Source organism: Colletotrichum lupini, chromosome 4 (genome assembly GCF_023278565.1).
Source record: "Colletotrichum lupini chromosome 4, complete sequence".
NCBI classification, from domain to species: domain Eukaryota; kingdom Fungi; phylum Ascomycota; class Sordariomycetes; order Glomerellales; family Glomerellaceae; genus Colletotrichum; species Colletotrichum lupini.
This window is the reverse complement of record NC_064677.1, coordinates 1,462,708-1,487,242: the sequence shown is the minus strand read 5'-3', so window position 1 is coordinate 1,487,242 and position 24,535 is coordinate 1,462,708. Positions and strand designations below refer to the sequence as shown.

General features: G+C 27.4%; 3 protein-coding genes across 3 annotated transcripts; 1 reads left to right on the top strand and 2 right to left on the bottom strand.

Annotated features, from left to right (window-relative positions):
* Window positions 1–793: 793 nt before the first annotated feature.
* CLUP02_07570 (ATP-dependent DNA helicase PIF1) lies at window positions 794–3,652 on the bottom strand (the record flags this gene model as incomplete). The annotated part of the gene is made up of 7 exons (XM_049286564.1): window positions 794–1,197; window positions 1,280–1,475; window positions 1,571–1,889; window positions 1,954–2,577; window positions 2,634–3,259; window positions 3,309–3,337; window positions 3,412–3,652. 7 exons carry the CDS (start codon window positions 3,650–3,652, stop codon window positions 794–796), a joined length of 2,439 nt encoding a protein of 812 aa, XP_049143707.1.
* A 15,130-nt stretch (window positions 3,653–18,782) lies between these two features.
* CLUP02_07569 (uncharacterized protein) lies at window positions 18,783–18,944 on the top strand (the record flags this gene model as incomplete). The annotated part of the gene is made up of 1 exon (XM_049286563.1): window positions 18,783–18,944. A coding segment is annotated over one exon (162 nt), but the record flags the coding sequence as incomplete, so codon positions are not given.
* Window positions 18,945–19,799: 855 nt separating this feature from the next.
* Window positions 19,800–20,435, bottom strand: CLUP02_07568 (uncharacterized protein; the record flags this gene model as incomplete). The annotated part of the gene is made up of 2 exons (XM_049286562.1): window positions 19,800–20,195; window positions 20,280–20,435. Coding segments are annotated over 2 exons (552 nt in total), but the record flags the coding sequence as incomplete, so codon positions are not given.
* Window positions 20,436–24,535: the final 4,100 nt, after the last annotated feature.

Here is a 24,535-nt window from a genome sequence, read left to right as displayed (position 1 = left end):
CTACCTACCTTGGCTATGACTACTACCGGCCAGAAATTTGAGGCACCCGCATCGCCGCTGCAGTTGCTTTTCGTACGCTCGCGCAAAGCCGATTCGTTGCCTACTAACTATAGGGAACGTGTTGCGTCTGTGTTGGTTGCCTGTGCAGATGATGCGACGCTCCAGAAACGAAACTACGCCGGCTAATTTCCTTTTAACTAAACGAGGTCGTGACTCCTATCTTGAAGAGAGTGTTATTATTCACGTAAGTGTATTGCAACAAGCCATGGCGACCACTACGGATATCCTCAAGATAGGGAGAAAGTGAGGATTGTCTCCCCAGATAGCTTTCTAGGTAAGTATATTCCAGACTGAGGGATGGGTCAGCAGCTTACTTACCTTATGTCATCCGCTGCTACGAGCTTCCCAGGCTTCTTGAGTGTTCCTACGTTCGAGGGGACGCGTCTATCGTCAATCAGCCTCGCATCGGTTGAGGGCACGACAGTATTGACTACAACGCCGAGATAACTCCCGCTTATATCGCTAATGTACTCGTTGCCGTCGAGTCACCCGCCTCGGCTGTTTAAGCTGGTATCCTACAGAATATGATAAAGCCTCCCTACGCCAACAGAAAGCATCGCTACCAAACCTAGAAGACAAAGAACCGGTCAAGCGGTTCAAACGCTCTCTCTCTATCCCTTCAATAGCTAACTCGGCTCGAAAAGAGCCGGGATTTGATCTTACTTCCTCAGCTCTCATCCCCCAGCGATGTTCAAAACCCATCTCACACCACCCGTGCCTTTCAAAGGAGTGGCTAATCATTCGCCTGGTCTGCCGGGGCCGCTGCCGCCCGGCGCTCCGCCTCCATCATGAATCTGCTCACCTCGGGGTCCAGCGGCAGTGTACTCCTCATCGTTAACTTGTTTCCGATGACCTTGAGACCGCTGAGAGATCGCGCGCGGCTCAGGGCCACATAGGTCTGCCTTCCACACCAGACGTTCTGGAGGTGAACGCTGACACGGTCGAGCGACAGGCTTTGGCTCTTGTGAATGGTCATGGCCCAGCCCGGGACTAGAGGGATCTGTGTGCGCGCCGAGTATGACTTCAGGACTTTTTTGTACCCGTTTTCGGTGGGAATGACCTCTGTTTCGATGTCGTCCATGTCGCAGTAGGGGAGGATGACGCGATTTTGGCCGTTTGCGAATATGATTACAGGGACTGTGCAGCGGAGAAAGAGGGACGAAGGTTAGCGGTTCGTGGCTACAACTCTTTGATTGACCCGGGACACGGGAGAACTCACAACCCTTGGCACCCGAGGGACCATTAATGTAGTTGGTCATCTGTTCGTATCTCGCGCATGCGATCTGAAAGCCGTAGGTGTCCCCTTTGTAGTTCCCCTTTTCAGGCATCTTGGGCTTGTTGCATTCGTCCAACTTCCGTATGAAGCGGACGAGCTTGCCCTGGCTGCCGTTGCAGAAACCATTCTCGACGTCGAGCTGCGAGTTTTTCACTAGCGCGTTACTCTAGGTAACCTTGGAACAGGGCGTGCGATAGCGCGGCGAGAGGGGAGAGGGGAGAGGGGAGAACGCACGTTAGCCAGCAGCACAACCGGCATGCCAGCCTTGAGTATCAGCTGCTTATCGAATCGGTTCTTTCGGTCTTCGCCGAGTTTTTTCGGGTGGTCCAGGGCATCAAACTGTTCTGGGCGGCTGGGAAGCTTGTCGAGCTCCCCCTTGTTGTAGTCCTTGGCTTTCTGCCTGCGGCCGAACAGGGCTATACCATTCCTGACTTCGCGAGGTTGCAGCAGGACGTTGAGATCGGCGTCGGTTGTGTGACCCAGGCGGATTTTCTGGAGCATCGATATGAATTTCTCATCGCTTTGCCGATGGACCTTGGTTAGATGGATGTATCTATTCGCCGAGGATGTCAGGTCTGCGTCCTCAATCCGACCATCCAACGGATCATGATACTCACTGAAAATTACAATCTGCCCAGGTCCGCGAGTTGAAGGCCCATTTTTGAGCATCTGGAAATGTAGGGTGCTCTCTGTCTCGAGGACAAAAGTGCAGATTGCGTTCCTTGTCGAAAACCAACTTTCCACACGCCGTCGAAGTTTGGCGGTGCGGGTCGTATGCCACCTCCTCAGTGCAGTGCTCGAACGGTTGCACGGGGGATAGCTGGCAGAAGTCCCCGACCGCGATGACCTGGATGCCGCCGAAGGGTCGCCTCACCGAATCCGCGGTCTGTTTTCTGCAGATAATGCCCCTGCCTGTGGCGAACCTCTCCCGTCGGAGCATTCCAAGAACGTCAGAGAGCCGGTTCAAGAATTCGCCCTCGACCATGCTGATCTCGTCGATGATGAGGACGTCGGTGCTCTCGATGCGGTTAAACACCGAAGGGTAACGCGATTTTTGGACAAGAGTTTTGAATGTCTCCTCCGGGGCACTGACGTTCCATCCAGCGTAGGAAAACGTTGTCCTGCCATCGATGTTAGTGGCGGCCTGGCCCGTAGGCGCGACGAGGTAGACGATCTTTTCTTGGGCGCTTAGGGCCTTGTTGAGGGCCTTCACCAGGACCGATTTGCCGCAGCCGCCAGATCTGAGAGGGTCAGTCATGACTTAGTTTTCCTCCTCCTTTAGGAATGATGGACCTACCCCGTGATGAAGAGGCTGTGACCTTGCATGGCCAGATCTAGGGCGTGCTGCTGTTCAGGGCATAGGGGAAATTCCGGGGCCGCCTTTACGACTGCCGGGTCGTTCTCGCCTTTAGGGCGATCATTCTCGCGTTTGATATACTCGTTCGTTTGATCTGAGTAGCCCTTGAGAGGGAAAAACCCCTCCGATTCCCTCATTACTTCTTCCTCTTCGTCAAAACCCCTCTCCCGTTTGATCGCGGCCTCATGGAAACCATCCCCCTCCCTTTTTATTGCTGCCTGAGCGGGATCATCCTGCTCCTTTTTGATCACGGCCTCGCGAGCATCATCCTTCTCGTCTTTGATGACCACATCGTCATCATCCTCAATCTTGATAGGCGACTCGCGTGAACCACATTGATGGTTTGCTTCGCGTTTGACGGCTTTGGATCGATGGACGTCAGGATAAAAAACATCCGAAGGCTCCTGATCGTGCTCTCCCTGCTCCTCCCGGGGCCGCTTGACTGCAGAAGGCGCCGCGGCGGGTGCAGGCGCGGGTACGGTAGACCTACTTTGATGTGCCGGGGAATAGTTCATCAAAGAGCCAGCGTCGATCTCGAGAGCAAGCCCAGAGATGAGAAGGTCTATCTAATGTATGTCAGTCTCCTAGTTCACAAATGAGAAGGTCTTCACTCACAGCCACGTTGAAGCTCGAAGCGGTAGTGTCTGGATTGATTGCCGCGTGTTAGCGTGATGGGGTTGACGAATGACAGACTACACAGCCAAATTCCTGCGCGTACTTTTGTTCTCGCATCCTTCAGTCTGTTTCTTGGTATCATTCCAATCCGTGAAGATGCCATATTTCCTACCGTGCGCCCCGGGTCCGCGCAGGTAGTAGACCACGTAGTATTTCGGGGCATGTCCTCTCTTGAGCACGACCGGATTGCGCGAGTCGTTGATGTAGTTTCTCGCGGCCTGCAACGCCTGCTCGGACGCAGGTCGGGGGTTCCCGACCAGCTGATTCCGGGCCGGCTTGGCCATGACTGCAAGTGTTGGCGGTACGATGGTCGTCCTCGAAGCTCATCATGAGATTGAGGTACGCGATAAAAGGAGGGAAGTGCCGGAAGCTGGGGGAAGGTTTCAGAGGCTCCACATCACGGCTTATGTAAGCAATTTCTGGTCGCGCAATGACCATCGGGCCTTCATAACGCAGTTCATTTCCCCTCCAAATCTTTGCTTTTTCAAGATTATACAAGACTTTTTTTGAGGCGTTTTTCATTCCTTGACGACTCATCAACAATAGGTAGGCCAGGTTCCTACACGAAATGTGACTATCATAACCAATTGGTAATTAAGGCGGCAGCATTGCATCGCCTAGGCAGTCGATGTCCAAGCAATCCAGGTTGTCAATACCCCAGCCAAAGCCACATAAAAGGCACCCGCTGTATAAGTGTCGGATTAGAAGTCCAATTCGACCGCGGCATATAGCCGACTGCGCAGGGGCTAATTAAGGGCCTTATTTACGATTATCGTAGCTAGCCTAACCTACGGTTAGAACCTCCTTTTTATACTTATTACGTAAATATTTATATAGTTTAATTAATCTCTTTATTAACCCCTAGTTTAAACTAACTACTTTATAATAAGGATACTAATATTAATTAGTAATTAAATTTTATCATTATAAATTAATAAGGTATCTCGCTATATAAAAAAGCCGACTTCTTAATACTAAATAAAATAAGAAATTCGTACTAATTAACCTTATAAAAAAAAAAAAAAAGGATAATTCTTAAATACTATACGGAATTAAGTAATCGTAGCCTTTTACTACTTATAAAAAGTTAACGTTTATTATATTAAACTATATTAATTAATAAAACTACTTAAATAACTAGCTTTTTACTATCGCTTTAAATAGCTTTTTTACTAAATAACTTTTTTATAACTAGCCCATAATTAGAAATTAACTAGTTAAATTAGTAAAAAGAAATACTTACGTAGCGATTACTTACTTAATTAATTAATATAATAAATAAGCTTAAAAATATAATATAAAAAAGTACTACGTAATTAAAAAAAGGGATTTCTAAATATAAATATTCTTAATAAGTATAATAAAAACCTATATAAAAATTATAAAACTAAAAGATTTATAATATATAAAAAGGCTTAATACTATAAGGATTTTATAAATATAATTTTAAAGCTTATAATTTAAATAATCTCTTTATAATATTTTTAATTACTCCCCGAGTATTATTTAAGAATATAATATAAGGGACGATTTAATAAAAGAGGAGGGGATTTAGAGGTCTTAATAGTATTAAGTTAAAAATATTACGGATCTTAGAGATTAATTTAAAAAGAAAGTAGCTATCCTAAAGTAATTTTATAACCTCCTACTATAGTTATTATTAACTTAAAAAAAGGCTAAAAAAACACGGCTCTAAAAAAAAAAAAGAAATCTTTTAAAAAGTATAATAGATTCGGGATGCGGTTAGTAATAGGATATTAATAACTTAATAACTAGTATACGAATCGTATTATAAAAGAACTTTTTAAAAAATAGAGCCCTTATAAAGGACTCTATAAGCTTTAGTTTTATAATATACTTATATTTATATTATAACCTTATTAATTAAGTACTTATAACTTAATTTTTTATAATTCTAAAGCTTTTATTTTTATAAAATAACTAATATAAATAATAATAAATTACGGAAACGAACGGAACGTTAATAAAACGACGCTTAGTTATTAATAAAGAGCTATTAATATTAACGAGCTATAGCTATTTAGAGTTAACTATTCGACCCTATTTTATTTAAAAAAACGAGCTTATTATAAAGTAAGTCTTATTTAAATGTTAATATTTATAAAAGAGCTAAATAAAAAAAATAATTAAGGTAAATTATTTTTATAAGCTAGTTATTTTATTAATACCTTAAAGACCTTATTTATTATAAACGGGGCGTTTATTAATAACTAATTATTAAATATACGAGGTTAGGAAGCGTATAAAAGCGTAAGTAATACTAAAATAATTAGTTTAATAAACCCTATAGGCTTAATAATAACTTATTTTAAAAAATGTTAAAAATAATAATTAAAAATTAAAACTAAGAACGGCGGTAATATAAAGAGCTTATTTAATAACTTATTAAGTAGTTAATAATACGTTTAGGTTAATAAGAATATAAAAAGCCTCTTTTTTATAATTATAAACTAATTAAAAAAGAGTTTACGAGTACCTAAGTAATAAACTAAATTATTATTATAAAAGTAAGTAATAAGCTTTATATAAAGAGTATTATAAAATAGTATATTAAATAGGCCCTATTTAAAATATTCTTATTATTATAAATATAATAATATAATTATAAAAAGAGCCTCTAAGATCCCCTTTTTTAGGATAATTTCTTAGCGTTTATTTATTAATAATACGTAGACCCTAAGATTTAAAAATAAGAATATTATAAAGAGCTAAGGACAAAAAGACTAAAAGAGGGCTAGACCCCTATTTAGTTCCTTACTAAGTAATTAATAATTTATTATAACTTAGGTATAAAAAGTATAAAGAATTTAAAAATAGAAATATATTAGTTCTTTTTTAAATTATTATTTTAGTTATAAAACGATCTAATTTATTATAGGGTTTTAATTAAGAGAGTATATAATATAGTTTATAAAGCTAATAAATTATAGTTATTAAATTAGTAAAAGGGCAGTAACTAGTTATAAAATAAAATAAAAAGAAGCTATATTTATTATTAAAATAACCGCGTTAAATATCCCTTTTTTATAAAAAAAAAAGTAAAGAGAGTTCTAAAGGGCTAGGCTCTAAGGACTTATTAAAAATAATATTATAAAAGCTATATAATAAAAGTACTCGTACCGAGCTATTATAAAAGCGTTATAATAATAATATTAAGTACTTTATATATAATAAAATAGGCTATATATTTAATAAGTATTAAAAAAATAAGTTAGGAAGTAGGGGTAACGATAAGCTAACGTACCCCTAATTAAAGCTAACGTTAATAACTATTTAATAAGTTATTACTAAACTAAGAGTTATAAAAATCGACTTATTAAAAAACGAATAAGTATAAGTAATATACTTAATATACTTATATTAAGTATTAAAAAAATATTAATAAAAATAATTACGAAGAGTAGGGTAATAGTTTTATAAACTATTATTAAAAAGCTAGTAAAAGTTAATATAAATATATACTCCGAAATAAATATTATTAATACTAAGCTCGTAACTTATTTAAAGTTAACCCCGGCTATTATTATAGCTCCCTTATTAAGGGATTTTTAAAATAAAGCCGTAAGCTAAGGGAAAGCTTATTAATTAACGCTCTTTTTTATTAATTATTATAAATAACTAAGGAAAATTTAATAACTATTTACCGTAATTAATAAAAAAAAAATTAGTAAACTTCTTATTATTATAATTATTAATAAGCTAAGAGGGTATTCGTATTAATATAATAATAAATATATAGTTATACGAGCCTATTTCGGTTACTAAACTAGAGGTAATAGTTCGTAATATTATTAAAAATTACGAGAGGGCGTATATATTATATATTATTATTATAAAAAGTATTATAGGGGTAACGGAGACTAAACTATGAGGGGGTCTATTACTAAAATTTTAATTAGAAATAGAGATATTTAATAAGTAATTAGTAAAGGGACCGTAGTTATATAGTAAGGTAAAATACTTAATTAATTTAGTTCTGGGTACTAAACTATTATATAATCTTATTTATTTATTAAATAAGAAATAATTTAATAAGCTTTATACGTATATTACTAAGAACTTAGTAAATAATCGTATTATACTTTTAGTTAGTAAGGTTAAAATACCGATCTTTTTTATATTAAAAAAGGATAGTACGCTATACCTCTATATAAATTATTATAAGCTAAATAAAATAATTATAAAAAATTAATACTTATTATTACTTATCGGCGAGCTCTTAAATAGGCTTTATAAAGCGAAATAGATTTTAAAAATAAATATTAAGGATACTTATTACTATATCTAAATTAAAAAAGAAGACTAATAGAAAATAGCGTTCCGGAGCTAATATAATTACTTTAAATATATTATTATACTTTTTAAACTAACGAACGTACCCGTAACGTTTTAAATATATATTTACTAAGCGCTTACTAACTTATTAAATACTTATTATATAATATATATAAACGATTTAATAATTTACTTAATAATAAAAGAGTAGTATATAGAAGATATTAAAAAGGTCCTTTAATATTTATAATTATATAGGCTTTTTACTAAACTATCGAAGTATTTATTTTATTAAAAAAGGGTTAAGTTCTTAAGTTATATTATTATATTAAAAAGAATCGAGATTAACTCGTTATAAGTACGAACGATTACTAATTAAAAAGCGCTAAAGTTTATTAAGGATATCTAAGTATTCCTAGGGTTCTATAACTTTTATTAGAAGTTTATTACTAAATACTTAGGTATTATTATATTAATAATAATATTATTAAAAATAAAAAAGGGGTAAATAAGGGATTTTTAATAGACTAAGGAGGTAAACGAGGCGTTTAATTAGCTAAAAGTTATTTTTATCTTAATAACTATATTTATATATTAGAACTTATAACGTATTATATAAATAAAAACTAATACTTTAATTAGAATTATTATAGTAATTTTATTATAATAAGCTAATAGAGAATAGTAACTTATTACTTATTAATTATAAAAGTTTACGAATATGGAGTAGCGATGGGCTATAGGTTAATAAAAACTACTTATTATAATAAAAAGGCTAGAGTACTAAGCTTATTATTTCTAGGGCCTTTTATAAAAGTTTATAGTTTTAATAAATTACTAAGTATTTAAAAAAGTAATTAGTATACTAATATAGGACTTTTAAAAAAGGCTCGTAAAGTAAGTATATAAACTATTAATATTTAACTTTAATTTAGAATATTAATTAAAAAAAACGAACTTAGCGAACGGTTTATTTAAAAAACTAGATTATATAAAGGGGAAAGTGCTTTATAAAAACGTCCTCTTTATATTAATTTAAAAGCTACGTCTTATTAGCGAACTACTATTTAACGTTTAGTAAAGGATAATTAGTTTAAAAAGATAAAATAATATTATTAAAGTATATATTTAAGTAGTTAAGGCCTCTTTTCGTAATCCTAGCTAAATATTAACTAGTTTTAAAAATAAAGAATTCTCTCCCTTATATTAATAGCGTATTATAAAGTATATTAATAAAATAATAATAGTTACTATTATAATAATTTAAAATAAAAAAATAAAAAAGTTATTAGCGAACGCTCGTTAACGGTTTAATAAAAATAAAGAAAAGTTAAATAGAGCTAGGGTTATTATATTAAAATAATATATTTTATACCCTATTATAAAGGAGCTTATAAAGGATAAAACGGTATTCGCTTCTCGTTTTTTATTTAAAACTAAAGAGTTTATTAAAAAGTTATAAATTAAAAATAAGTTCTATATATTATAATTAATAAAAGTTTATATTATAATTAGCGAGCTAAGAGTATATTTATTTAATAAATAAGGTATACTATTTTTTAAAAAAAGACTTAGTACTCCTTAAGTAAAGTTTTTTTAAATAAAGATCTTTTATTAATATTATAATAATTATAGGGTAAGTTATATAAGAGCTACAAAAACTCTCGAGCTAATTTAAAAAAAGTTTTATTAAAAAGATATTTAATAAACTATTTAAAAATATATTAAGAATTATAAATATTATTTAGGAGTTATAACCCTAAAATATAAGCCGTATAAATAGCTATAGTTATTATTATTATTTTTATATTTATTTTAAGAAATATTTATAAACTTTATTATAGGGCTATTACTAAGTACTTATAATAATAGTATAGAGTATAATAATATTTTAATTATTATTTATTATATAATAAAGTTCGTAAAGTTTTTATTTATTATTAAAATACTTAACGTAGTATAAATAATAAGTATTTTATATTAAGAGGTTAAATATAAGTTTAGTATATTAAAAAGTATTATTATAAATAAAAATAAGCTCTTTATAAGCATATTTTAAAAAGAGTTTACTAAGGAACGGGTAATATATTATTAACTATTTATTACGTATTATTTATAAATAGACGGCTAAATAGAGCGGACTTATTAAATATTAAAAAAGTATTTAAAGATTTATATTAAGAGCTTATTAAATAAGTAGGTAGCGTAGCTAAAAGAGGCCGAGTTTATATATAATAATAACTAATATTTTATTATAAAAGTATCCCCGTATATAGTATTATATAATTATTATTTTAAGTATATTAAATATATACTTAATTATAAAGCTATAGTTTAGGGGGTTTAAAAAAGGGTTTAAAAAATTAAAGAAATTAGGGCCTAGGCTATATAAGTATAAATATAAGCTTTTAAAAGCTAAGTAGTTTATTATAATAAAAAATATACCCTAAAGGAGTTTAATTATAGAGAGGTCGTTAGCTTATTAATAAAGAATATATAATTTAAAAATAATAAATTAGCGCTAAAATATATTAAAATAGTAATAGTTAAAAGGGTAGGGAAATAGGCTTATTAAGTATATTTATTAAAGTAATATTAGAGAATATATAATATTTTTTTAGTTTCTTAGCTTAAGCTATAAAGAAATTACTAAATAGTTAATAACTAAATAATAAATCTCTTAGAATTAGAGGATAAGTAAGACGTTTAAAAAGTTAAAATAATTATTATAATATAAAGTAAGGGAGGAAACTTACGATATTTTATTAAATAAGCTAAGTAGTTTATTAAATATAATATATAAGAGCTTATTAAATATTTTAAAAAAGTAGTAGAAGTAATTAATAAATTCGAACGTTATAAAAAAAAGGTATGTATAAAATAAGATAATAAACGTTAAGTTCGTAGCAAAAAGTTACTAAAAATAAGTTAATTAATAATATATTATAAAACTCTTTTTATTTAACTTAGCGCAATTCTTAAGAAAAGGATATAGTATTATAACCCTTAGTAATACGTTACTAAGAGATTATTAAGATTTAGTTACGTAAGGAGAGTAATTTATATAATATTAATAGTAATAGTAGTAGCTTTAGTATATATTTTTAAAGTTTAATAGTTAATAATAATAATCCGCTTAATAAGCGAGAAGCGGGGAGGCTTTATACGTATACTTAGCTAATTACTTAAAATAAGGCCGTTAATTTTATTAATATTATAATAAATAAGAGGGAAGCGGTCGAAGTTATATAGAGTATTATATATATTAATAATAATAATTCGTAGAGCGTTCGCTACTTAGTTACTATTAAAAATTATAATAAAAGGTATAACGAGAGCTATAATAAAAAGTATAATAAGAGCTATAATAAAAAGTATAATAAGAGCTATAATAAGAGCTATAATAAAAAATAAAATAAGAAGCGAAATAGGGGGCGTAATATTATTATTATTATTAATAAATCGGGGACGGGGGACGTTATTTAAAATAACGCTCTTATAATCTTAGTTAAGCTAAAGGACCTTAGTAATATTAATATTTATAAAGAACTTATTAATATTAAACTACTTATTACGACCTATAGTTTTAATTTTAATATAAATAATAACCTTATTAAGCTATTATAAAGCTTTTATTTAGAGCGAGAGGAGCGTAATACTAGCCTTATTAAAATCTAAAATAATATAACTAAGGGCTAGGGTACCCTTATTTATATTAAAAAGAGCGTTATAAGTAAGGGTTAGTAAGTTATTAATATTAAAATAATAATATTTATTATAATATTAAAAAAGAGAATTCTCTAAGTTATTACCGAGCTTTTTAAATTTAGTATCCTCATCCTAGGACTTATTAAACTTAAACCCGAAGTTATTTTATTTATTATTATTATTAAGAATATAGTTAGTAATAAGAGTACGCTTTTTAATAAGAATCCGAGTTTTAAAATTATAAAAAATAAGAGTAATACTATATATAGTAATAATATAAGTAAGTACTTTATTTATTAAAAACTTAGTAACGCGTTTATAAAAAGTAGGGAAAATAAAAAACTCCTAAATATATATAATAATAATACCCTTAGGAGTCTTTTTATAATATTAAGCTAGAGTATTAAAGTTATTTTATAAAGCGGTTATATAGTTATTATTATAAAAATAAGCTAGTTAAAAATAACTAAAATAAGAGATAATCTTCATCTTATTATTAGTATTAAAGATATTAATTTAAAAAAAGAAATCTAAGTTAATAAAAAGAAAATTTACTAAATAATTACTAACGACTTATTATAATTAAAATTAATAAGTTTAGATATTTACGGTTAGTAATAAGCTCTTAAAGAGTAGCCTATTTAAAGTAGACTTTTTTTATTTTATTACTTATTAATAAATTAGTAATATAAGTAGCGACCTTTTTTTATATATTAATAATATAGCTAAAAATATAGAGAACGTAGCTATATTTATAGGAGTTAAAGCTACCCTATTCTTTAGTATTACGGAACTTTATAAAAGTATTCTAAGTAAACTAAGTAGCGCTATATAGCTCCTTAAGAACTTAAAAAATATTATTAATTAATATTTTAATAACGGATTAATAAGGACTTAACGACTTATAATAAAATACTTTTTTTTATTAATTTAATAAATAATATACTTAGTAATATAAGCGTTAATAATATAAATAAGCTCGTTAATATTATAATATATACTAATTAAGTAGCATATATAAGGAGTATTATTATAGAAATTATAAAAGCCCTTTTTAAGATTATATTTTATATTAAGTATATCCTAAATACGCAAAATAGTAAATATTTTAATAAATACTTAGTAATAATATAATAAGAGAGTTATAATTAAGAAATAATACGAAATTAGAATATTATAAGAAGAAAAGTATAGTTATATAAAAAAGAATTTATAAAACGGTTACTAAATAAAAAGAGGGAAGAAAAAGTAAATACGTAACTAATAACGGGGGAAAAATCTTTTACTATACTTAATAACTTAGTAATAATAATAACCGCGAAGTTAAGTAGGCTCTTATATATTATAATAATTAAAATACTTTATTACGAATATATATTATTAACTTAGTAATTAGTTAGTATGCTATTATTAAATAATAATAATGAAATATTTATTAAATAAAGAGATAAGAGTAATATCTTATTCTTAAATAAGAAAGGATATTATTAATACTTTACGGAATTTATTATAAATAACGACGTTAATAGCTTTATTATTAATATTAAAAAAAGATATTACGTAATAACTTTAAGGACTAAAGTTATATAAAAGGGGAGTAATTATAATAAATTCGGAATATAGTTAATAATAAAACGTTAATAACTTAGTAACTAGTATATAGATCGTATTATAAAAGAACTTTTTAAAAAGTAGAGCTTTTATAAAGGACTTTATAAGCTTTAGTTTTATAATATACTTATACTTATATTATAGCCTCGCTAGTTGAGTACTTATAGCCTAATTTTTTATAAAAAGCTATTAAAGAGCTTTTTTTTATATTAGCTCTTAGTACGTAATTACTAAGTTTAAAAAATTAACTAAATAATAAAAGAAATCGCTAGTAAATAATAATTACCTAACTATAATTAAGTTATAAAAAAAACTATTTAAAAAATATAAAATAGGGTACTAAGAAGCTATAAAAAATCTTTTCTAAAGTATTTAGCCTTACTAAGTATAAGTAATAAGTAGTATTTTTAATAAGTCCTTAAAACCTACGATCTTATAAAAAAAAGGGCTTAACTTCGCTAACTATACTTAATAGTATATATAGCTTCTCTACGAACTACTTAGTATTTACTTTTAACTATTCTTATAAAATACTACCCTAAAAGAGGTAAGTTAAAGAAAGAAGCTATTTAAAAATTACGAAAAGTATAAAATTTAAAAAGCTAAAAATATATAGAATAGTAGAAATTAATAACTAATAAAGATCTTAAAACTAATTATTATATCTTTTTATAATAATATAAACGTCTACCGCTATTATTAAAAAAAAGAACTACTAAAACCTACTTTTTTATACTAAATAAAAAAAAAGATCTTAGTAAGTATAATAGCTAGCGATTTAAAAAAAATAGTAATAATTACTAAAAATAATAAAAATAAAAATAGTAAAAGAATAGTAAAAAAAAGCGGGAATCTCCTAAACCCTAACAAATTTGTTAAGTAATAAAAGTACGGATTTATTATAACGAGCGCGCAGATTAGATATATCCTTATTAAAATTAAATATATTAGTAATTATTAATATAGGTATAAGCTAGAGTACGACCCTTAGTAAGTTAGAGTAAAAAAGAAGAGGATAAAACCTAATTCTAAATAGAATCTTAATCCTTTATAAATAAGTAAATATTAACTTAGATTATTAAAAAACGTAAATATATAGAATTATAAATTAGCCTAACGGTAAGTAAATTAATACGGTATTAATTTATTTAACTAAAGTCTATAAAAAAGAGGGGCTATAAAAGTAACCCCTATTTTATAAAATTATAAATAACCTTAGCTATTAACTAGATAAATAGTTTACGAGTATAAGCTTAAGAATTACAAAAGTAGTTAATAAATTCCTTTATAAGCGAGGGGTATTATTAGTATAATTATAATCGTAAGAGCTATATAAAATATTAATAATAATAATTATAAAAAAGGAATTCGTATTATAAAACTAAGCATAAGTTAATAGAGCGTATAATCGCTTTAATAAATTTAAAAGAAAAAAAACCTAAATTTCCTCCTTATAATTACTAATAAAAATCTATTATTATAAAACAATATATAGAAACAAAATATAAAATTAGAAATATAATAATTAATAATTTTATTTATTTTGATCTATAGCTCGTTACTATTACTAATACGAAATTCGGTATTAATCGGCTAATAAAAAAAAAAGTAAATAACCTAAAGTTATCAATAATACGTAACGACGTAAGGATCGTATATAAATACTAAAAATCTAATAATAAATATAAAATAATTCATAAACTTTAAAAAAATCTTCTTAAAAAAGAAATTATATTCTAAAAGAAAATATAAAGTTTTATAAAAAACCCTAATAATATTTTATAATTACTACGAAAAGGTCGGGATTAGGGAATACTAGTACTATTTAGTAATTAATATTATACTTATAAATAAAGCCTCTAATTATTATTATAAAATAATACGTAATTTTAATTAAAACGACTTTTTTAATATTATTAACGTAATCTAAAGCCGCTTTAAAACCTATAATAAAAACCTAGAGCTCCTATCTAAGCTATAAGCAATTTCTTTCGTATTTATAACTAAGATAATAGAGGGTAAATTAGGAATAAAAATACTTAAAAAGCTTATTAATTAAATTAATAAACTAGTAAAAACCTAGCTAAATAAGAGGATAAATGAGTAAAAAGTTAAATATCTCTATACCGCAATTTAGCGCGTATTAAAAATAAAAATAACCCTATACTAAGTATTTAAAAACTATAAAACGCTCTACTTAAAGCTAAGATCTAGCTTTAATATTAAAATAAAAATACCGCACTAAACCTACCTCTAAATATACGATAGCCCTTATTAATAATATTAAATCGATTAAATATATAAAAAGAAAAAAAGGCTAAATATAGTAATTACTAATAAGGAGGCCTAGATTTGTTAAATAGAACAAAATTTAACTCGTAAGTAAAGTAATAAAAAAAGTAATACTATATTTATAAAAAAAATAGATATTAGTTAAATAATTACTCCGAAAAAGAGCGTACTAAATCGTATAAATAATATAAAACATCGAGGGTAATAAATAGTAAAACTAACCTTTATTAATTTAACTAATTCCTTATTATATATAAGAGTAGATCTAGAGGTATAGAACTTAATAATAATAACTAAAATAGTAGCTTAAAATATCCACCCCCTATAAAAAATTTAAAAAATAAAAGAAATCTTACCCCCTATACTAACGAATTAAATTATAATAAAATCGATAATATTAACTACTCTTTTTTTGTTTTATTAGCTTTTAAAAAATATATAAAACTAAATAAATAAAGGGTAATAAAAGCTTTTAATAAGTAGGCTTTTATTTATAAATAGTAAAAAAGGTCCTTTAAATAACGGATATAGAAGCGGCTAAAAGGTTAAATTTAATAGGGCTAAAGCCCATTTTTTTAATACTTAAGGAGAAGACGCTACCTCTTTTAATATTTAAAAAAAAAGAATATAGTACTCAATAAATCTAGGGGTAGCTAAAAGGGTCCTTTTTATACTACTTAGATCCCTCGAATACTAAGCTTATATAAGTATTCTATATAAGTAAAAAGTACGGCCTAAATAATTTTTATAAGATTATCTTAGATACTAAGGTATCGTAATAATTAATAAGAAAAAAAGGGTAATTCTAAGCGCTATAAAAAATCGTACTAATAATACTTAATATATTAATAGTAGGTATTATAAAAATTAGCTTCGGCCTAAGTAAAGAAATTATTACCCTAAGTATAATAAGAATAGAGACGCACTTCGGAATAATAACTTTTTATATTTTACTTATTAATACTCTATTTTTCTTATATTTAAAAAATATAAATTAACTAGGTATTATATTTAATAATACGAAGAATAAAATCTTTAGTAATAAGTATTTTAAAATAGTTAAATAATAATAGGGGTATACGTTTATAAAGCTTATTAACGATACGAAGTTAATTAATTACTTAACGAAAAGTAAGCTTAAATAGCTATATTAGAAGTTCGAGTACCCGTTAGTTATAAAGCTATATAACTTCTTAAAATAATTAAGTAATAATAATATTAAAATAGGGGCGCTAGAGTAATTAATAAAAGTATATTATTAATACTAAATAAATATATAGAGCCTACGTAAATTTAAATTTAAATTACGTAATAAGCTTAACTTTAATTAGGAAATTGTTATTAATATTTTTTATTTAAATAGTCGGCCAGTCCTATATATAATCGACGTAACTATATCCTTTTAAATAGGGTAATTTATTTAGGATTTATAAATAAAAATAATATAAGTAGCCTTATAAAGGGGATAGATCGATATATACTAGGGACCGCTAAATAGTATTAAAACCGACGCTAATATTAGTTTTAAGTTAGTAAAATTTAAAAAGAAATATAATAGCCTATAGTATATAATTAAAAATCGTACCTATTAAAGCGTACTATAATATTAAAAAAATAAAAAGGGCATATTAGTAATTAAAAAGGGCGTTTAAGATTATTAAAAAAGAAAATCCGAATTTTATTAATAACGAATATCTCTAAATAGTACTTAAATATTATAATAATATTATAAGGCTTAACGGACTTATATTAACGCTATTAATATTTAAAGTATATTTAAAAACGACCTTAGCCTCGCTACTATTATTAAATATAAGCTAACGAGCCTAAGTAATTAAAAAAGTAATATAAGTACTATACGAAATAAGTATAAAAAAGTAAGTTAATAAAGTAATTACTATATATAATAAGCCTAATATAAGGAGTAATTTAAATATATTACTAAATTTAGATATATAAATATAATACGAAATTATTTAATAATAAGCTAGATTATATAAATTAATTTTTATTAATAAGCGTTCTTATATAATTATAAAAGATTATAATTAGTTACTTAAAATATTAATTATAATAGGTAAACCGTACTATATAAATCCTAATAAAATAATTTCTAACTTATAAAAAAAAAAGAGCTAAAGAAAACTATATAACCTACGGCAGAGGCATAAGAAATTATCCTTAATAAAATCGTTATAATAATACTAATAAATAATAAAGAAAAGGAAATTACTAAAAGGGTACTAATATTACTAATAAAACGTTATAAAAAGCCATAATAGTAAGCTCTAACGTAGTAATTTATTATTAATAACGAAGTAATTAATACCTTTTATATAATAATAAAAAAAGCTAATTTCGAACTAATAGTTAAACTACGTAAAAAAAGCATAATTATAACTACTAAAAAGCTATATAAAAGATTAAATTTTATTAAAGTAAATACTTTTCGTAATCGAGGGGTCTACCGATTTATTCTCTATAACTTAGAAAAGTATATAAACCTCTATATATTTAAATTATAAATAGTTTATAAGATTAAAAAGAAAAAAACACCCTAGCTATATAAAAAATCCAAGTATATAATCTAGGGGTATAATAACGTTAAAAAAGCGATACTACTTATATAATCGCCCACTATATAATACTATAGCTAATAATTAATAATAATATTAATAGTATTATTATAAAAAAAGGGATATAAGATTTAGAGCCGTAATATTACCTAGGCTTATACTTAATTAGCTATAGGGCTTATAAGGAAAATCCTAGCCTATTTACTAAAGGAAATAGCTAATAAGTACTTAAAAAGTACGATTATTAAAGTACTTAAGCTACTATATAAGCTTATAAAATCGGGTATTTATTAATAAGCTACTTACTACGACTTTTATATTAATTAATTATTAATAGTTATATTTATATATAACCCGTACTTACTAATTTCTTAATATAAAAGCGACTAATTTAAAATTATTAAAATATAGACCGATAATATATTAAGCTTATTTAATATTAACTTTATAAAAAAAGAGGATAAGGAGCTTTAAAAAGCGGGCTTTATAATAAAGCTAAAAGAGGTCCTTATAATAAATACCCCCCTAGTATTTAATAATAAGATTTTTATAATTAAAAAAAAAAACTATTATTTTTTAATAAAAAGAGTAAAGTAAAAGAATTAATATTATTAATTTAAACGTAACTAATATTAAAAAGTAGTATAGGGCTAAGCTTATGCAAGGGGTATATATTATAAGTATTTATTAGCCCGAGGTAACTTTTAATTATACTAAGGTAGCGTAAACTATAAATTTAGTTAAATAAAATATTAAAATACTTAATAAGTAGTTTAAATAATAATAAATAAATCTTAATTAAGGCCTCGTTTATTACTTAATTAACTTTATAATTAATAAACTCTACGTTTTTGTTAATAAGTTATTTATAAATAATCATAACCTTACTTCGTAATTAGGGTATATTATTATCCTAGCTAACGAGAGTATAAATAAAAACGAATTCACTATATATAGTAATATAATTCACTATTTATTAACTAAAAATAAAAAAATAATAAGAAATATATTAGTATTAGAGGTCTACGGTATAGTTAATAATATTAACCTCTCTTATATAATTTTAATAACGTTAAAGAAAATTACTAATTAACTTAGCTTGTTACCTATTTTAACAATTATTTATACTAATTCCTACTCGCTATATAAATACCTTATTAAATTAAGGATAATAAAAAAAAGAGGCTTATAATTAATATTATAATCTTTAAATAATTATATAAAAGGCGCAAAATATTTAAAATCCGTTAGATTAATAATAGAAATAACCTTATAAACGCTTTTATAAAAGTATTACTAAATAAAGGATTAGAATAATTCGTAAGTAGCGGAAAAGTTATTATATAAATAAAAAGATAAGTTATATAAAAAAAGTAAAAAAAAAAGAGAAAAGGAAACGACTTGGTAAACGGGCCCGAGGTTAAATTATATTTCTAATTATAATAGTTAAATTAATAAAAAAAAAGAAAATTAATATCGGATTAAAAGTTTAATTTAATTATAGTATATAGCTAACTATATAGGGGCTAATTAGGGGCCCTATTTATAACTATTATAACTAGCCTAACCTACGGTTAGAACCTCCTTTTTATACTTATTACGTAAATATTTATATAGTTTAATTAATCTCTTTATTAACCCCCGGTTCGAACCAACTACCCTGTAATAGGGATACTAACAATAAGCAACACCCCAGTCTCGATACACGGCTTGGGAAACGATAACAAGGAGACCAAAAACCACAGTGCTCCCGACTAGAAGTATTACAGATGGCGTGCTAAAGCTGGTATAGGGCCATTCCACGATTCGGAAGCCGACAAACTCAATGTCTGCCACTGCGCGAATCACGGCAGTTTCAACAGGTGGTATAATGTCTCTAGAAACGTTGTTAGTAAGTACCTCAAGTGAGGCCTTTCATCACTCGACAGCAAAGACACTGGAGACCTGCTCACTTTGAAGAATAAATCCATCTATCGTAAAGCACATCATTCCCCACGGCTAGCTTTGGATAGACCAGGAGCATGTCCCAGACTGAAGCCAGCTTGAGCTTTGACAGCTCTTTCAACCTATCCACATGGATTTGAACGCCGCAACTGCTGAGTTCGGACGATGTGTAGTCTTCTTCCCATGCCTCGTGAATCATGCTGCCATGCTGGACTGTATCCGATCTTAGGTCATGGTAGCAGCACATCTCCCTCTCGTCGGGATTCCATCGTTTGGGTATGTCATATTTGTCGTTGCTGATCAACTTTTGGAGCGCCTCGATTCTTTCAGCAATGTTGACGATTTGGAACTGTCCCCGGAATGCATCCGGCCTGCAACCATGCCGGCCTACGATTCTCAGCTTTGAACTTCAGGGTCAGCAACAATCTGGATTATAACTTGAATCTTGAGGTTCTATGTCCGAGATTATAAGAGATCCACTTACATTTACCAGCTCAAGCCTCGCAGGGCCAAGCAATCGTTTCCACCGCCGAGTTACCTGCCGTGCGACTCCAGACAATTTATCCCATAAGCTGATCGAATTTAATGCATCTCCTAGTTTGATGGTAGAGATGACAGCATCCTGTTCTTTGCCCTCGCAGACTAAGACGAACGGGGCATTAGAGAACAGCGGTTCTAGTACGTCGCATATCTCTTCCCTTCGTTAGACAACTGGATCTGGCGGACTGGCCTTCCTCCTGACGATACGCCTACCGGCTCTTTTCTCACAAGTAATAGGGGTTTCGGTTGCTAAAAAAGAAAATGTTACAGGAGAATCCTTTAGTGCCTCGGTTGTCCTTGGTAGATAGCCAGAGGGTCCTATAGGAGGTTGTCACGAGATATGGATGTGGTTAATGCTGCCCACATTAAGTGGGCCCGCTTTTTATAACAGTTATAAGCCCAGCTCTTAGTTAAGACCCTATACTATAATAACGCACTTATTAATATAATTCCTACGATCTTTTTAAAATAACTAACTTACTTATACTTACTTTAGCCTAAGCTAAATTAACTAGTTATAATAGTTAAATTAAATAGTTTAACGTACTTTATATTATAAGTAAGGGCGTTAAGGTTTAGAAATATATTAACTTAAATATTTTAAATTCTAACGCATTCCTTAACCCCTTTATAGCGCTTATTTTACCTTTAAAATTTAGATAATTAATTATAACCCGTAATAAAAAAGAACTACGAGCTTATTAAGCCCGTTATAAAGCGTTTAAAAACGACTAAAAAAACTAAGAAATCCTTTATTAATAGTTTTTAAATATAACTCTTAATATAAACTTTTTAATTTCTTTAAGTACGAGTAACTTATAGAACTAAGCCGGGTTTCTTTTTATAAAACTAGCTATACTACTTACTTTACGTAAATAAATTTATCCTTATACTATACCTATAAAGAGGATTTATATATTTAAAAGTATTTAGAAATAATAAGAGCTTAATACTAAATATAAATAACTCATAGTTTATAAATATAATATTATTAATACGTATATTAAAATCCTCGCTTAGTAATTAATAAAATTAGTTAACGCTATATTATATAAATACGTATTTTAAAAAGTTACTAAGAACGGCGCTAAGTTTAGTATATAATAAATTATTAAATATTTAAAATAAGAATTTATACCCCCTAAATTAGTAATAAGGAATATAGTTTAAAAGGAGTATTAATAAGTTTTTAATAAAGTAAGGACCGGAATTAACTTTAATATTAATATAAAAAGTAGTAATTTATTTACCTCCGAGCTAAAATATATAATATTTTAAAAATTAATAAAGAGATTACTATACTTAACTTCTTAATTATAGTTAAGTCTAAACTTAACCTTATATAAAGCTAACGTATATATAAAACTTTTAATAAATTAATAGCTTTCGGAACGTATATGAGGACCCTTAAAAAAATTATATATATATTTAGCTTAGTAACCTAAAATATATATACTAAACGACTTTTAAATTAAAAAGGGGCTTATTCTACTTTTACTAAACGCTCTAACTTAGTTAATAATATAAATAATAAAGGTAATATTATATACTTTTATAATTACGTATACTTATAGTGCCCTACGGCATATTAAAAATTAAAATAAGTACTTATAGGCTAAAATACTAATAAGTTACTAATATAAATACTAAAGAGCTATATAAAGGAAGTTTTTATTATTATTAAATTAAGTAAATAAAAATCACTCTATAATAAGCTGAAAAAAGCTAATTAACTAAAGAATAATAAAACCCCTAAGAAACCTAAGTTTTTAAAAGGATCTTCTAACTAACTTATAATAAGCTTATTAATAAACTAAAATAAGGGCTACGTAATTACTATACTTATAAAAAGTTAAGACTTAAAAATAAATATAATTTTTAGTACCCCTATAAATAGCGCTTACCCCCTTTCCTAAAATATAATAATAAATAGTTATAAAATAATATATTTAGTTAATAATAAGAGCCTATTTAAACCTAAGAGTTACGTATTATTAAGTAATAAAAACTACGTTAAATTAAGAATTACTATATTACTTATTACTATACGTAGTACTTATATTATAAAAAGTATTTTAAATAGACCTAAAGGAAAAAAAAACCTACGATTTAAAGCTTTAAAACGTCGCTTATATTAAGAAATTTTATATTAATATAGTCTTAAAAACTTTACTAAATAAAAGCGCACTCTAATACTACGGTCTAGATTATACTTTATAATAAAGAACGCTTTATAAAAATACTATTAAAAAGTAGCTTATTTAAAAGAATAATCTAATCTTCCTTAAATATAAGCTCCTCTAATCCTATCCTTTTTTTATAAACCTTAAGCATATCCTATAAAGCCTAGCTAATATTATACTACTAATTAGTTATAAAAGATTCCGTTACTTATATTAATATATTTATAAAAGGTCTAATAGCGCGCTCTTTTAATACTTTAAAATAGATTATTTTAGACCTAATACTCTTTATTAATTACTATATAAAACTCGAAATATATATATTAAACCTCTATTATAAGTTAAATATAAAGTATATATATTATCTAAAGCTAAAATAGTAGTTTTAAAAGGACTACCCTTAAAAAAAGCCTTACGGCTATAGTACTATATATACTAAGATCTTTTTAATTTCGAACTATCTCTTAATAAATAATAATATATACTTATAATTTCTAACGAATATAATAAGTAGCTTAGGGGGTTCCTTTTAAAAACTAAAATAAAGGAGAAAGTACTTTTCGTATTATAAAGCCTCGAGGTAATAATTCGTTATTAAAAAAGGACTCTAATCTACTTCTTTAAAAATAATAATAAAACTGCTCTCCTAACTATAAATATTAAACACGTATATAAAATATAATATAATAAGCTAGGAATTAAAATAGAACTTCTATTTCTATATATACAAAAACCTATAAGTAATATTAAAAAAGTAAATTAACTCGCAATTACTAAAGCTTATAAGATACGCCTTTTTATAAACCTCTTTATAAATTTATAAAACGAAATAGTATTAATAGTAATTTTTATTTATAATATTACCTTATAAGAAGCTAATAAAAGAAATTTGCCTATTATAATAGAAATTAACTAATAAAAGTAATATTAACGCTAATAATAAATAGGTTATTAAATATAAAATTCTAAACCGGTTACCCCGTATCTTAATAACCTTTACGTATATAGTTACTAAATATACCCTTTTTATAAAGATTATAAAAGGGGTATATATTAAAAAGAGTTTAAAATACTTCTCTATGGGTATATAAAATACTTAATTAAATATATATTAAAAAAGTATAATTTATATAGGGTCTAAGTACCCGTACTTAAGTAAATATTTATTATAAAAAATATTAAGTTTAATAAAAAAGTTTTTTATAATCCCGTATATAAAGAGTAAGCTATTATAAATAAATAAATTAATTTAATAATTTAAAAAATATAAGAACTCTTTAATACTAATAATAAGTTAGTTCGAGTACTTAGAAAAGTAAATCTAAATTTTAAAAATACTAATACTTAAAATAACTCTATGATTAAAAATAGTATTATTATTAAATTTTTAACTATTTAAGACGCTAAGTAATTAATAAACGTATTTTAGAATATAATAAATAAGGCTAAAGAGGCTAATATAGTCTTATTATTATTATTAATTTTTAAAATAACCCCCTTATATAAGCTCGGGGATAGGGGTAAAAAAGGGGATATAATAACTAAGTTATAAATAGCTCTGCGCAGTTTATAATCCTCCTTACGAGCGTTTATATATATTATAAAAGTTCTTAAGCTTTTAATTCTTAATAACTTTTAATAAAACGCTAAAGTACGTAATAAACGAGGTATTAATTATAAAAAAGTAATTCTTAACGCTAAAATCGATATTAGTAAGGAACTTTTATAATAAACCTCTATTATTATATAAAAATAAAGCTTATAAAAACTGCCTTATTAAGTACTAAATAAAGCTTTATTAAGTCTTAAATATTTAAACCGGGCCTATAGACCTCTATAACGCTTTAATAATAATATTTTCGTAACGCTCTTATATTTAAATATAAGAAATAGTAATTATTATAACCGTTTTTAAAACTACTTTTTCTTTACTTTTATACCTAATTAATAAAAAGCTATAAAAAATAATAATATAAGATATATAATACTCTATTAAGTAATAAAAAAAGTAGTTTAT